The sequence below is a fragment of the Ctenopharyngodon idella genome, chromosome 7, assembly GCF_019924925.1.
Source record: "Ctenopharyngodon idella isolate HZGC_01 chromosome 7, HZGC01, whole genome shotgun sequence".
Lineage (NCBI taxonomy): Eukaryota > Metazoa > Chordata > Actinopteri > Cypriniformes > Xenocyprididae > Ctenopharyngodon > Ctenopharyngodon idella.
This window is the reverse complement of record NC_067226.1, coordinates 7,889,961-7,906,546: the sequence shown is the minus strand read 5'-3', so window position 1 is coordinate 7,906,546 and position 16,586 is coordinate 7,889,961. Positions and strand designations below refer to the sequence as shown.

The following is a 16,586-nucleotide window of genomic DNA, read 5'->3' as shown; positions in this document are numbered from 1 at the left end:
CAGTGTCTGGTGGTTCCACACTCCCCAACCCGGGCTGTTTGATTGGCGGAGCCATTTTCCACAGCACTGGCTGTGATGTTTTTTCCTTATAGGGAACAGACAATTCCCATGGGCTTAACAGCTGATTGTTTTGTAGACACTCTCCTCTCTTTATAAAAACGTAGTAATGCTCCATTAATTGAATAACTAATCTTGTCAGGTATTTAAATGGCATGACAGGTTAAAGGATAATTAATGCATTAAGGATATGAAACATTTTAATATTACGGATGGCTGCTATTTTTGAATGAAAAGCATTGAAGAGCTAATGTTCATTGTTATGACATGAAGGTGAAGTTTTAGGAGCTGCAGTTTGTAGTAATATAAAAAGCCCATTTAGGATGACAGCCATAATATTGCAAGGTTAAAACTTTAAATCTATCAATGAGACTAATGCTATTTAAACGAGCAGTGTCACGACTTTGATTTTAGCTCCATTGAAATAAAAAGAGCACGACACAACACGTGTAACTCATCACCTAAAAGAGGACTAAACTATTAAGAGGGAAACTTAATAACAAAGGACAAGCACTCCCGTCTTTAAAGCGAATCAGTTTATATAGTTTGGTTTACAAAAATGTCTGTATACAGTATGTCATTTTCTCCCAGTACAAACTAACGCATGACTCATTCAGTGAGAACATACAACTAGATGTATTTACAGCGCAAGCAATCATACCAACAAAATGCATGTGAAAATGTAACCACATGTACTACTCACTACTGGCAGCCACTACGGTTGAAGAGGTAGCTTCCACAGTTAGACAATGCATCCCATTTTTGATTAGATGTGTCCTACAAAAATAATTTACATCATTCTGACATCTCTAAACATCTCACACACACACATTCAGACCTCACACACATGCATAGACACGTGATTTGGAATTCTGTCAGTTCTAGTAGCTACGTCCTGCAAGGCTTGTCAGTTGATGCCAGAGCTTATATGACTGGCAAAATGGCATCCACTTTGCAAACATATTAGAAGACCAAAGGAAGGTGTTGACACTCTGTATCTAAGGCAAACAAACACACATTTCCTTTCACTTGAATTCCTGAACATACATGGACAAAGGTGTACAAGTAGAATCATGATGATGAAATGTTCTATATTCCTGAACACAAAGACGCACTTTGGTCCTATTGTCCATCTCACCTGACATAGCTTAATGGCAACTTCAACATCAATATATTATACAGCTGATCAACACGAATACTACTGTACGGATGTAAGGTGTAGAAGAACAAAGGGTTTTCATAAGGACAGGTTTTGTATATTAAAGACCTTGGTCGCTTTTGGGTAGGGATGCACAATATTCAAGATCAAGATATTTTAATGTATAGATTTTTTCATTTATTGGGATTTAACAATATTGAATATTTAATTTTGCCTGCTCATTTTTCATATTTTTACACTTAGATTATGTTTGCAGTCATCACATTTTCAATTAAAAACTAGTAATTAAATAACTGTTAAATGTAATCTTTAGAAAATTTCATGTTATATTATGATGTTCTGATGCTTAAATTCAGTTGTAGAACTTACAAAAAAAAAAGGATTTTCATTTTTAGAGTATTATTTTTAATTTATTTAGCGCTAATAGTATAAATATTAATATATTTATATTTATAGTTTATCAACCATAACATGAAACCCATTTTTTCACTACCAGTGTACAAAATACATAAATCGCAATGATCTAGTGACTTAGCAGAATAATAATAATAAAAAAAAAGTGTAGTTTGCCATTCATTCATCAAAGCATTTCCATGTCTTAAAATAAATTAAAAACGTACTAGTGATTAAGGAAGCGCTCTGGTCAAGACATCCAAATGTCATTGTATAACATATATTAAAGATGATTTCTTTTCATAAACAGTTAATAGAGTACTGGCATGACTGGATCACTCTGTTAGCTGAAGGAGAGGACTGTGATTTTAGGATCACTTTCAGAACAAACAAGCAAGAAATGAATGCTTTTCAACATAACGGCCAACATGAACTTACTCAGAGAAATGAGAGGGAACAAGACAGCATGAACATTACATTCTTATCGGCATACTGGAACTCCAGTATTAGGAGGAACTTTGCTACATAGAACGGGATCCCCCGCCACAGTCAGGCTTTATGATGACAACAAGGAATAAAAGAAAAAGACAAATCAATAATAGCACATATATCCCTGCTTTAAATCAAAAGGACAAACGTTTAAAAGGATAAAAGGGAAAATATATTTTTCTTTTCTATAAATGCCCTAAGAAAATAAACAGACAAGTTCTACTCTCTTGCAAACTGAAAGGCAGGCACTGGGAGATAAGATCACTGTGTCCATCAACTGTCAATCGGCCCTGGGTACCAATGCAACCGAATTTGGCTGAAGGGGACAGGAAACAGAAAACAAGACATGTTGTTTGCTGACAACATTTGGCTCAGAGAGTCTCTCCGTATTGTCAGATTCCCTTTTCATGGATTTGGTCTATATTCACTCAAACACACACACGCGCACACATACACACACACACATGTGAAAAGAGAGAAAAGTGCTTCAGGTCTGTTTGTGTCTCCATTGGCTCTGCAGCCATGTGTCCAGCCCCTCCCTGTTCTCTGTCCTTGCGGAGCAGGGACACTCCACACCCTGGAGGACTCTGTGAGGAAGTGAGTGTGTGAGTGCTCGGGGCTGTGAGCTCAGTCTGTCATGCGAGGGATGTTATAAGAGTAGTGTACTAAAGGGAGGCCACGGCTCTGACAGAAACAAGCTCGGCCGCAAGCCTGAACCTGCTCCGAACTGTCCGACACAAAAGAATCGCCCTCGTCTCCATATTCCGACTGGGCGGAAAGCGTCCCGGTGTCGGGCCAGTACCCCTCTGAGCTCAGGCACTGAGGTGCGTTTGCCATCAGGGCAGGGCAGCTGTGGGACTTCACTAAATGTCTGCAGGCTGAGGAAGAGGAGGAAGCGGAAGAGGAAGATGTCCTGATGTGGAGGGCGGCGTCACAGTGTTTGCACATTCCCCGAGTGTCACCGTGCAGCTTTGTGTACATTCCGCAGTCGCTAGACAAGCCTTCGCCGTCGTCGGATACCGCCGAGCCGCCTGCTACTGTCCCTTTAGTAACCGCTTTACCGGCCAGCCCGCCGCAACCTCCAGCCCTCCCCCGTCCTCTAAGCCGAAGCCAGTCATATCTGAAGGAGGGACTGAAGCAGACGTACAGCACAGGGTTCAAGCAGGCAGAGAGGGGAAAGAATATGAGCGTCACGGATTTGGCCATCTCCGGTCCGCCCACTGCATTACTGGTCCCGGCCAGCAGGGGAGCGAAAGAAAAAGCCGCCACCGGGCAGAAGAAGATGCAGTTGGTAAAGATGAGCCAGGCGATGTGCCTCACTGACCCGGCCTGCTCGGGGTCAGCCAACTGGGCACGACCCAGCCTGCAGTATAACCGCGTATAGACAACCGCACTCAGCAGGTACGCCAGTGTGTTCAGTAGCACCAGGGCCACTGTGAACCCCAGACCTGGTCCGGGACCTCCAGAGAAGGGCAGGCAGAGAGGAGAGCCCATGGCTGATTCATGATACAGACTGAGGCAAGCCGCCGCGACAGATACCAATCCCAACAGGAGTGCGGCGATACCGAACCTCCTTCGTCTTTCCCTCCTTTCGCTGCTGGACCTCAGAGCTCCCGCCTTCCCCATCAGAGCCCTCACAGCAAAGCAACGCTCCACCGCAGCTAACGCCAGCAGCAGGACAGCCCACTCGGAGGAAAACACAGCGAGGAAGCCCACTACCTGACATCCGGCCCCTGTTTCCCACCACACGCCGTACTCGGCAAATGAGCCCCAGGTGACAGAGTCCAGGATGGTCAGTGCTGCCACGTAGACCCCTGTCAGCAGGTTAGCGGAGGCTAGGAGAGCCACCAGGAGGCGAGCCGGGGAGAGAGGAGAGGTGCGCGGAGAGAAGGTGGCTGCAAGGACCAGGCAGTTGAAGAGGAGCGCCACCAGGCAGATGAACCACACGGTCAACCGTATCATCCAGCTTCCCAACAAGTGTTCACAAGGTTTAAATGCCCCTGAAAGATGGAAACCACAGACACATTAAACCAAAGTATAAGAGGTGCATAAGAGGCTAATTCAATATTTCATGTTAAAAATAGATAAACTGAGAAAAAATTATTGTGGAAAAGGAGAACCAAAAATACAGTAAAAACTGTAATATTGTGAAATATTATTTCAATCTACAATAACTGTTTTTTTTTTTTTATTTTTTTTTTATTTTGTTTTTTCTTAAAATTATTACTTTGATGTCAAAGCTGAATTTTTATTAGCCATTACTTCAGTGTCACATGATCCTTCAGAAATCATTCTAATATGCTGATTTGGACCACAAGAAACATTTCTTATTATTATCAATGTTGAAAGCAGTTGTGCTGCTTAATAGTTTTGAGGAAATCATGAAACATTTTTGATTCTTTGATGAATATAAAGTTAAAAAGAACAGCATTTATATGAAATGGAAATCTTTAGGAACATTATGAATGTCTTTATATCTGTGCTTAATTAAAGTATTAAAGGGTTAGTTCACCCAAAAATGAAAATCATGTAATTTATTACTCATGTCGTTCTACACCCGTAAGACCTTCGTTCATTTTCAGAACACAAATTTAGATATTTTTGGTAAAATCCGATGGCTCACTGAGGCCTCCATTGACAGCAAGACAATTAACACTTTCAGATGCCCTGAAAGCTAAAACATATTTAAAACAGTTCCTGTTACTACAGTGGTTCAACTTTAATATTATAAAGCGACGATAATACTTTTTGTGCGCCAAAAAAAACAAAATAATGACTTTATTCAACAATATCTAGTGATGGCCAATTTCAAAACACTGCTTCATGAAGCTTTGAAGCTTTACGAATCTTTTGTTTCGAATCAGTGGTTCCGATCACATATCAAACTGCCAAAGTCATTTGAACTATTGAAATTTCGAAACACTTATGACGTAATGAAGCCTCGTTTACTGAAATCACGTGACTTTGGTTTGATACGCGATCCGAACCACTGATTCGAAACAAAAGATTTGTAAAGCTTCGAAGCTTCATGAAGCAGTGTTTTGAAATCTCCCATCACTAGATATTGTTGAAAAGTTTTTTTTGGCGCACAAAAAGTATTCTCGTCGCTTTATAATATTAAGGTTGAACCACTGTAGTCACATGAACTGTTTTAAATATGTCTTTAGTAGCTTTCTAGGCTTCTGAAAGTGTTAATTATCTTGCTGGCAATAGAGGTCTCACTGAGCCATCGGATTTCATCAAAAATATCTTAATTTGTGTTCCAAATATGAACGAAGTTCTTACGGGTGTAGAACGACATGAGGGCGAGTAATTAATAACAATTTTTATTTTTGGTTGAACTAACCCTATAATTTCTTTCAAATACAACTTTACTTACCAAACTTTTAAACGGTAGTGTACATAATAGGGATGCACAGATGTAAAAAAAAAAAATATATATATATATTTTTTACTATTACTAAAAATAAAACAAAACAGCCAATAAGGTGAGTATCTTGTAACATTACATTACCCAGAGTTCTCTGGCTGTAGCAAAAGGAAAGAAAAAGAGACTTTTTTTGTATTTACCTGGTGAGGGTGAACAGTGCATGACTAGAGGAATCCTTTCCATCTCCTCCTCACCACCTAACAAATATATTTATATGCATGTCAACTATGAGAAACATAATACCACACATAAACACAGCCAGACCACCTCATTCAATCACATGTGGCCACATACACCAGAAGCAGCAAGCTGCTGAGCTTAACAGCATTATACCAAAAAGTCATACCAAATGCATTTCTCCGCTCGTCCTCCTCAGCTGGGTTAACTGCACTGTCACAAGCCACAAAAGCACAACACTGGTAGGCATAGGGAACCGTAATGGACCTGTGGGGACAAAAACAGACGAAGTGAGTGAGCGAGAGAGAAGTGTTTAGGAAGACCTGAAGACTTACTTAATTATCTGGGTTTTGATCAAAGAAAGGCTCAAGGTCTCTGATTTCTTGAGTACACTGTGAGTGTGATTACAGAGAACGGGTGAAGGTGGGGACGTCACATCATTATTCATACAAACTAAACTGGGACACAGGAGCAGCCTTAATGAACTGTAATCAGTCACAGCTCTTGAGTAAGGCTGTGAAGAGCTCTACCTGAGTTTAGGCAGACTTTTAGACATTAGGCCGTTCCTCAGTTCCACGTTTCCAGTCAGTTTAAGTTGGTTCAGTGCACTCAGTCCTGCGGTAGGAACACTGGCTAGGGAGTTTAGACTGAGATCCCTAATGGCATGATGGAAAAACGGCAATTATATTCATGTAGACACACAGAAACACACACACACAAGAAAACCCCATATGGCTTTGTTGTTTAATCAGAGGCACTCTGGTAGAGAAACTGCATCAAAGTACTTTTAATATCTTAAAGTAATTAAAGAGCAATGTATGATAAAATAAATAATGCCAATTATATTTTCAATTCCCCAGCAGTTTTTCCACTGAAATACAATGAATTTGAATAATTATGAGAGCAGACTCATTGACTAATCACTCACAGGTTGGTGAGAGCGCTGAGAGAAAGGAAAGCATCTCTGTGGATGAACTTGATCTGGTTTCTGCTCAGGTCTCTGTAGAGCAGTAAGAAAACAAACAGATACACAGGCTAAACATATACAGATGGCTCTCAGTAAAGATTCAAATTTCAGGGCGAGCCTTGTGCGAGTTCATTGTGAGGAGATCAGTCAGAGTGTGATTAGTGAACTGCTATTCATTTGATTGAAATAAGTTGTTATAAGTCATAAGCTGGTCATTTTACACTCATGGTTTTTCCATGGTTGAGGGGTGTTGCTAGGTGTGCCTTGAAGCTCTCTTAGTCTTAATCATGGTAAAAATGAATGTACTGTATGGGCTCTTGTACCTTATTGCTAAGTTTGGGGTTAGTAAGGTTTTTTTTTTTTTCACTACTCTTTTTTAATACTTGAGCAAGGTTGCATGAACTTTATCAAATGTGACTGTAAAGAGATATATAATGTTATAAAAGATTTTGATTTTTAAAATAAAAACTGTCTATTCAATGAATCCTGAAAAAAAGTATAATGGTTTCCACAAAAATATTAAAGTCCCCCTGTATTCAATAATTTTATCCATTTAAACTCATCTTTGATCACTAAAATTATGTATTTCTTTATGCCTTAAAATAGCTTGAATGTAACTGCACACCCTTGCTTCATTTAGTATACACAAACAATGAATATGCAAATTAGCCCCACTTCCACTCAATCACACAAGCTCAGAATACCTAACCCATTCTGTCAACTTTACTGTAGTAAACGCTGCACAATGGCAAGTGGAAATACTGGTTTAATTCAGCCATATAGTATATGTTTGAACCAGAACCTGATTCAGAAGAAGAAGTGGAAGAGTGAATTATATCGAATTATACAGTCGATATATCAGAATGGTAATGAGTTTTATGTATCGCTCTCTAAAACATCGGACACATAATGGTAATTAATATGATTAGCCTTTTGCTTGACTATGTTATCAAACGACTAATAATGTGTTGCTAATGTTACACAAACCATGTTCCTGTTTACCATCTCAGTCTGCCTTCTAAATATCAGTATATGTCCTTAGAAACGCTTTGAACAACTTAGAACGTCTCGTCACACAAGAAAGGCATATAGTTCATCATAACATCGTAATTTACACCATATACATAATTCACCCGCAATATTGCTAAATGTGCCTGATTTTTCATATCAAAATAAAAATATACCGGGATAACCTGGCTTCTCTTGAGACCCCCTACTTCGCAGAATAGTTAATGATATGCTAAAGCCCACCCGCACGTTGATGGGATTGGTTACAACGTATTTGTGACGTAGAGAACAATAATGATTTCAAACTGCTTTTTTGAGACCGTCTTTGGTTTACTGCAGTTTTAATGAGAAAAAACTCAGCAATGGTGTTGACTGCATTTGCACAGGGGGTCTTTAAACAACTGTTTTCTACATTGATAATAATAAGAAATGTTTCTTGAGCACTAAATCACCATATTAGAATGATTTCTGAAGGATCATGTGACAGACTGGAGACTGGTGTAATGATGCTGAAAATTCAGCTTTACCGAATTAATGACTTAAATATATTACAATAGAAAACAGATCATTTAAATTGTAATTATATTTCACAATATTTTATTGTATTTTTGATCAAATGCCTTGGTGAGCATAAGAGACTTCTTTAAAAAAATAAATAAATAAAATAAAATAATAAAAAATAACATTTTAATTAAAAAAATCTTACTGACCCTAAACTTTTGAACAGTAGTGCAAGTTATCAATATTTAATTAAATATATTTAGGATGCGATTATTTGTATTGTTTGTTATACAATATATTTTATAATAATAATAATAATAATAATAATCAATAATAATAATTATTATCATTGTCATAATAATTATTATAATCATCATCATCACAATATACAATTCTTCAAGTAATAAAGTTTATTAGACCCCATACAGAACCCATTAATAAGACTCTATTGAACTATTTTTATGTAATGAGCACTTAATTGCATAAATGACAAACTGCAAATAATTTCCTATGTAACTGTGCTACTTTCAGGTCTCTCTGTTGTATCACTCTCTTTCTCTTTCTTCTCACATAATGAAATCTTTCAGTGAATTCAAATCAATATTTCATGTCCATTTGTTTATTTATGTGGTAAGTAGCTGTGTAATGCGTGGAATAATGTAGGATCATCTAATACAAGACTGATCACCCTATCTGGGATTATTTTGTGATAATGACCTGCTAATTATACATTATCATTTGCATATACACACACATTTATGGCTTACAGTAACCGTTATTACTTACAGCACTCTTAGGCTAGTCATGCCCTGGAAGGTTCCTCTGTCTATCTGCTGGATTTGGTTATGCTGTAGACTTCTGTTGAACACATAATAAAAATAAAAAAAGTCAACGCCTATTCATAAACCTAACTCAAATGTCAGCACTGAACAGTCTAAACAGTAGAAAAGCGTAGCACGATCACAAAACTTACATGTCCTGCAGTCTAACACAGCCCTGAAAGGACGGCAGGTCTTCAATCTCATTATAGGAAAGATCTCTGTCAGAACATACACACAAATGTTGAGACACTGAGCTTGTGAGGAATGGAAATGTTTTGATGAAGTTTAGACAGGAACTAAAGGATGTGTGATGTGTTACAGCAGTCAGGCTGGGATCAGGCCTGCCTCTGGCTCGCTCTCCTCCGGGAGGTCATTAGACATCACTTTAAAACGTCCCCCTGCAGCTGTGCCTCTGACAGACCAGTACGCACGGGCCTGTGAGGTGGGTGATGCTTGACTGACGCACACTGCGCTTGTGTGCGATGGAGTGTGTCTGTGTGTGTTTGAAGCTGAAGCGGAAAGGGGAGTGTACTGTTATGACTGACATGCCGAGCATATGTTAGTATCTTGAATGACAGCACCGGCTTGAAGGCTTTTCCATGACTGTGTGTGAGTGTTTTGAGTGACAGCTAACCTTTGTGTGTTAAGGGGCCTGTGACTGATGATTAATTACTGAGCGCTTAAGGCTGTAACTGGCACATCACTGGGCGTTCATGGACATCTGACTGACATGTGTTACGAACTGTTTATAAGGGGTATGTCACTGCTTAAAAACATGCTTATGTGTGTGGTGGCATATTAGTTTATGGATACAAAGTGGCATTTAGTGCTAATATCCTTGTGTGTGTCTCTGATGTGTTATGCTGCTGTGTCAGCAGTATGAGTGGAACTGAATTATGAACCGTGTTTATGCATCAAGTATGACTTACAGTGTTCGGAGCACGGTCAGATCCTCACACAAGTCTGCTGGGATGTTTCTGATTTTAGTTCCTGTTAAAGTCCTGGACAACACAAGATACAACTAAATGTGAATTATGTATTTGTTTAATTTGTACTGTAGTTTAGACTTTATTAAATGACTAGCCTTTCATTTTTTGTAATTTATTGTCATTTCAGACTGTGCTGTATGACATTTCCATATTAGGAAACCTTACATAAATGGTTTGCTATTGATTTTATTGTAACTGACACTGTTCTTTATGTATGTTTATGCCATGTAAAATAAACTCACAGGCTTTCTAGATTTATTGTTCCTGTCAGGCTGGGGAAATCCTGCATCATACTGGCACCACGCAGCATCCTGAAATACATAAATTCAAGAAATTAAAACTCTGATCATCAGTTAGTTAGAAAAGCTCTATTCTATTAAAGCCAAATATGAAGGAAAAAAAAAAAGCACAATTAAAGTATCACATATAGGTCATTATATAGAAAAGTGCATTATGGAAAACAGCAACTTCTAAACATCATCTTTTGTGTTTCATGGAAGATAGAAAGTACTATACTGGTTTGGAACAGCAACATTTTTAATTTTTGGGGTGAATAATTCCTATAAAGTTGAATAAATAAAAAAAGTAACATTTAAAAGCAAGTAAACACTGTAGTATGGTCAGTCATTCAAACGCCTGCATGCTCATATGTTAATTGTAAGTGTCATTAATTCAGTTCCAGAACAATGATTGAATAATGATTCTGCTTACAGAGAGTGCAGGTCTGACAGGTTCTGGAAAGCAGTGGTTCCCACGAAGGAAAGAGGGTTGTCAAACAGATGGCTGAAGACATAATGGATGTTTATAGCCAAATAAATAAATAAGTAAATAAAAAAAATAAAATCACAACAAATTTCAATTAGACTGTGTGTGTGTGTGTGTGTGTGTGTGTGTGCTCCATGAGAGTGGGATCAGCATTTGCTTACATTGTGCGTAGCAGGGGATTCCTACAGAAGGCTCCCTCGGGGATGGATGCGATGTTATTGCTATGAAATCCACTGGCAAAGAGGGAAAAATTAAAATCATTATGAAATCATTAAGCTAAAAATGTTTAAGAAGCTCTGTGAGATGAGCACTCAGAGACATTCTCCCTCAGGATTCATAACTGCTACATGACTGATCACAGCTCAATATTATGAAGCACTTCTAATTCTCAACACTAGATGGCAGCTTGACACAAGTAATTTTTTAAAGCTCTCTGAATTTCAAAACACAATGGTGATGAGGTTAACAAACGGACACCTGTCTGGGACCCTTGATTTAAAGTGCATTATTAATACTATTCATTATTTTCAAAAGGACTCCCAAGGCTTTTCTTTTTATAACAATTTAAAAATGCTGAAAGCGGCACCTGGAACTTCACAACAATTTGATCTTTTTCCTCTGAAAAACATGTTCAGAAATCCCCATTTTCTAACAACGATGTAATAACACCAACCATGACTGTAAATGAGTGTTTGAATGTGTGTGTTTGGAGATACGCACAGTTCTTTCAGCTTGGGCAGTGTCTGAATGGCCTCTGGGAAGGTCTTCAGATTGTTGAAGTTTAGATCCCTAAAAGGAGACAGGGCAGATTAAAGTTATTCACATTAGAAAAAACCTCCCTTGTGTGAATGAAACACTTGAGCGAAACCATTTCCTCCACTAATATAGGAAACTCTTTTTGCTCTTTATATTATTGCTGTTATATTATTTAATAAAGCAGTATAATATGGCTTTATTCTCTGTTTTTACATCTCTGTTTTAAGGACAGCCATAACTAAAGATCATTTTGGGCCAAACAACAGAAAAGGAACAATCTGAAAGAAGGAGAAAACAAAAAAATCTGTTGAGAGAAATCGACTCTGCTGTTTACAGAGGCCAGTCAGGACAGCCAGTCTGCTGATTTCTTCAGTGTGTTATTGTTTGTCTCAGCTGCCACACGATACAACCTGGCATGATACTTCCTCTCTACCCCCTAATGCCCCCTGTCCGGTGTCCCACTCTCCTCCCCAGGGGCACAGGACGTTGGCGTGTCCTCATCCTGTCCTAATTATGGCCAGAATAAGTAAATAAAGCAGAGTAAGTGATGGCTATCTGCCTTCCCCTTCCCCTCGCCTCTTCCTCCCTGACGCGGTGGATGCTTGCTAAACGAACTGTGGTAAGTGGAGAGAGGCAATAAGGTAAAGCCGAAGGTCCTAAAAGACTCCTTTGTCCTTTATCGGTATACTGTAAATCCTGAATAACTCAATTCAGGCGCAGAAGACAGCAGACTTACTGCATCAGCATCTTTTTAAAGTGAGCTATTGAATGTTACTCTCTAAAAACTTTCAGAATAACAAGTGGCACATTTTAAGGGACTGTGCTCCTCTGAAGTCATAAACCTCTGCAAATCCAAATGTTATTTAGACACTTGTCATATATAACATGCTTTTTATTCAAAGTGAAAAACATTACGCAACATTTCAGGTTTACGGTTAGGGATCTCTGTTAAATGGATTACTCAACCTTTGTCTCTGCTCACATACCAGTGAAGTGTTTCATATCTAGTGTGTTCTCTACTACACTGGAAACCTGTATTAAAATAAATGTCAGCTCAGGCATCCTTACAGAGAGCTCCCAATGTTCTCTGCAACCCTGAGTCTAGCAGAAGAGGGCGCTAGAGTAGCAGATACATATCATACCAAACACCCCACAGAGTAACTATACTTGTACCCACATACAATCTCTTGTAAAAAATATGTAGTATGATGCTATTGATGACAGACCCACTCCAGCAGATTACAATCTCTTTAATGACAGGAAGTGTGATTACATGTGTAAGTGAAGGGGAACTCACAATGTCTCCAGGTTGTCCAGCCCATTAAAGCAGTTTTTTCCTATCTCCTGAATCCGATTATTGTGTAGATGCCTGAACGACACGGACAAACAAGATTTTAGAAGCGATACTTATTTAGACACATATTAATTTACACACAATCATTTTAAGTTGGGATTCTAGCTGAACCAATAGGATTATAATTTTTTTAATGTTGTCGATAAATGGCAGAAATTAAAATTTTATAATATTTTTGTATAAATAAATTAAAAATAAAATACTCAAAAATAAAATCAATTATTTTAAATGCTAAAAGTGAATTTAGGTATAACAACAATGTAGAGTATGAAAAATGGATGTTTACTTTGAGTGTTGCTAATTATTACATTTAACAGCGTTAATGTTTTTAAAGATTAACTTTGTGAGAAATATATGACCGCAAAGGTGATATAAATATAAAAATAGGGAAAATGAGAACATACTATTAAATATCCAATACCAACCAATATAATACATTAAAAAAACTCTAATATCATTGATAATCAAGAAGGTACCCAATATAACACAAATCACTAATTTTAAGATGTACTTTTTCTTGTGCACTTTTTTTGATGCTCCATTTAAAAATGAATATCACACATTTATAATTTTACAATTTACTTCCACACTATGTTTTATTAGTTATATACAGAGTTCTGTGTGAAAAAAATGACAATAGGCGCTTAAAAGAGGGCCAGAATGCAATACAATGATAGATTATAGATGAATATAACCTTATGTAATCTTATGTAATCTATGCAGAATTAATGGATCCATTTATAACTGTTCAGATGACTAGGGATGACTAAGGGCTGTCTATTTTGCTTGAATTTTCCAGTCATTAAAAAGATGCACTTCTCAGCAGAACATTAACATAAACATTTTCTCTGAACGGATAACTCCTCAGTCGTTCTGCTGAGCACTTCACCACACAGGTCTGTGTGTTTGTTCAGTCTACTTAACGGATTAATTGGCCTCCACTCCTAAGACAAATATTTTCCAGCAGCTGGAATGTAATTGGAAAATCAGACCCACAGAGAAGCTTCCAGAAGTGAGGCACAGAGAGAGAGAGAGAGAGGGTCTATAGCGTCTGTTTGACTTTGCAAGACACAAGGGTCCATTTTGCTTTCCTGTTTTCTCTCTCTAAATTCACCCATCCACGCTGCTGTTTACCTGCCTGTGTACTTAACCATGTGCAAGTGTTTTTGTATGAGTGTTTTATGAGCCGCCTAGGACTACAGTTAGTGTAGCGCATTGATGGATTTAACTGACGTGTGGTAAAAGGCAACAGGGGAAGGTAAATTTATCAGTGTTAAAATCAGGATGAATTCCTCTAGTGTATATGGCCGAAAGTGCACAGTACTCACAATACAACCAGGCTGGAGAGGTTGGCGAAGGCATTGTCTGGGATGTGTGTGATCCGGTTGAGGGCCAACGTCAGGGCCTGCAGGTTACTCTGGTGCTGTAGGGGGCCAACGGGAACCTCAGTCAGGCTGTTGTCATCTAACCAGAGGTGCCTGAGCTGCTGCAGACCCTCAAAACTGTCCTCAGGCACTGAAGTGATGTGGTTAGCATCCAACCGCCTGCACAGAAATAGGAAGATATTCAAGAAACCGGATGTGGATAGAGCATAAAAGAGCTGAAAACGCTTTTACTTATCGAAACAGCCGCTTCTACAAATACACCACTGGGAGAGCGTGCATACTGGGACTAACAGTGTGCTGTCACATAGGTGCTAAAACATCAGTTAGCACTCAGTCTCTGCACACTGTGCTGTTAAAGAAACACAAGACGTTTCCATGATCTCACTATACTGGCCTCCCTTTTCACACAGCCCAGGTGGGAGCCCTGGCCCCACTCAGGGGCCCCTTCAATGGCTTTATGAGAAAAAGGAACCACACCTTTCAGGCCTGAGGGCTTGTGACCGAAATATACAGTGCTGTGTCAAATACTGTAGATGCTTAAAAGATCTGACTCAGTATGTATATACTTATCAACAAGTGTGTGTTGCATATGACTTCAGAAGACTATGAATATAGCGCACAAGTCATGTAGAGAATTTTCTATTTTCATTTTCTAAGTTAGGGCACTGAGAATTGGAATGGGAGCCAATCACTAGGAGGAAGGGGTTGATGGGTAATAACGGTGGGGTGGTGACTTCCTGTTTATAAATGGCTGACACTGACTAAGCTATACTCTCCCTGCCCTGTGATTATACAATTACAACACAAAAGAGTAGGGTATGCGTAGGTGGAGATCTTAGTTAGAACAAGAAAAAAGCCTTATTACCTTGCCACTGAAACAGGACAAAGCACAAAAATGAAGTGGAAACAAACTCACTCACGAATGCTCTGTTACCAGACCTTGCTGAATTGCCTACCTAGACATCCAAACTCAAATAGAACCTCATAAATGACGAAACTGACCTCACAACAGCGATTACTTAACCATGCCCACTGCTTTTCAAAGGCGGTACCAAATCTATGTCTGTGAAACATAATGACGTCACAAGTCGGATCGCTTGCTGATGATTTTGGAATAAATTACTTCAAATTTATCATGCAAAAACTGCATTTTTATCAGGCTGTTATGTTGAAACATTAAATATAACAGTAGAAGATGAGAAAACACCCAAATACTGAGTAAAAAAAAAAGTTTAGTTTTAATTAGACTGAGCTATTTCTATTGGCACTTTTCAGTCTTAAATCATTATTATATTTATAGTGCTGTGTCCGCCATCTTGATAGACTTTTTTTCTTTCACTGAGCTTGTCTCAATTGCATTCTATGCAAAAGATACAGTTCACATCAGGAACGTGCATATGATGCCTTAAAATTCTGCATAGCCAGCTCTTTATTTGGGAACAGATACACACAGTTTGACAAACGGTGTGGAGCTCTCTGTGTAATGGAAATATATTACAGAGGTCCTGTGGATCTACCAAATGAAAACATAAACAGCTCCTAATTGTTCACAATAGTCTTGCCTGGAATAGTGTGTGTACAGTGTACTGTAAGCTTAGTCTCGCTTGTTAAATAAACTTTTTTGTGTTCTGTCAGGCCATTCTGGGAAAGGAGGACTTAAAGATCGCACATGTTCTACTAATCAACCAATAGCAAGTGAAATCAGTTTTCAAGCATGTACTTTTCCCCTTTTTTTTTATCTAAGTGCAATGCTTTAGAAAAATTTTCAGCACTTCGAGGCATTTGTGAACTACAGTGAGAGATCATCTAAACTGACGTGTGCTTTGGATATGAACTCTGGCTCACTTTCGGCTTTGGCACGTTTAAGAATGTTTGGTTCTCTGCTCTACACAGACATGAAGCTCACACAATGGGCATAATGTGGGGCCGGTGAGTGATAAGTAAACTAAGATCAGTTCATGAATGACAATTTGGCATTATACAGTCCCTAAAACGGATGGTTAATTTGCGAATTAAACCGAATCAATATTCAGGAGTCGAGAGATGGATGTTATCTATGGAGATATGGATCTGTCAGCTGCAGCTGAAGTCTGTGCATGCTGCTTGTTTTGAACGTGCAGATCTGGGCATGTCCACATCAGCCACTGCCAAAGCTGAGCGTGCACACACTGACAAACACATGTAGTACGAGATTCACAGCGAGTCAAAAGGGTTGGGTGGCATAGATGACAGAGAGGTTATTATTTAAGATGTATATCTACATGGAAACATTTGGCCACAAGAACTGTTGTAATGTAACATTAGCAGCTCAGCGTTTGTTAAGATTTATTACTCT

General features: G+C 38.6%; 1 protein-coding gene across 1 annotated transcript in view; it reads right to left on the bottom strand.

Annotated features, from left to right (window-relative positions):
- Positions 1-578: 578 nt before the first annotated feature.
- The window catches only part of lgr4 (leucine-rich repeat containing G protein-coupled receptor 4), a 59,573-nt gene continuing 43,565 nt past the window's right edge, over positions 579-16,586 (bottom strand). Inside the window, exons 6-19 of the mRNA XM_051898924.1 lie at positions 14,195-14,410; positions 12,810-12,881; positions 11,477-11,545; positions 10,918-10,989; positions 10,703-10,774; positions 10,234-10,302; positions 9,932-10,003; positions 9,155-9,220; positions 8,968-9,039; positions 6,634-6,705; positions 6,236-6,361; positions 5,875-5,972; positions 5,669-5,725; positions 579-4,098 (exon numbers count right to left, since the gene is read on the bottom strand). Coding sequence (XP_051754884.1) covers positions 2,726-4,098; positions 5,669-5,725; positions 5,875-5,972; positions 6,236-6,361; positions 6,634-6,705; positions 8,968-9,039; positions 9,155-9,220; positions 9,932-10,003; positions 10,234-10,302; positions 10,703-10,774; positions 10,918-10,989; positions 11,477-11,545; positions 12,810-12,881; positions 14,195-14,410 — 2,506 coding nt within the window. The 3' untranslated portion in view covers positions 579-2,725. The remainder of the gene's footprint in view (positions 4,099-5,668; positions 5,726-5,874; positions 5,973-6,235; positions 6,362-6,633; positions 6,706-8,967; positions 9,040-9,154; positions 9,221-9,931; positions 10,004-10,233; positions 10,303-10,702; positions 10,775-10,917; positions 10,990-11,476; positions 11,546-12,809; positions 12,882-14,194; positions 14,411-16,586) is intronic.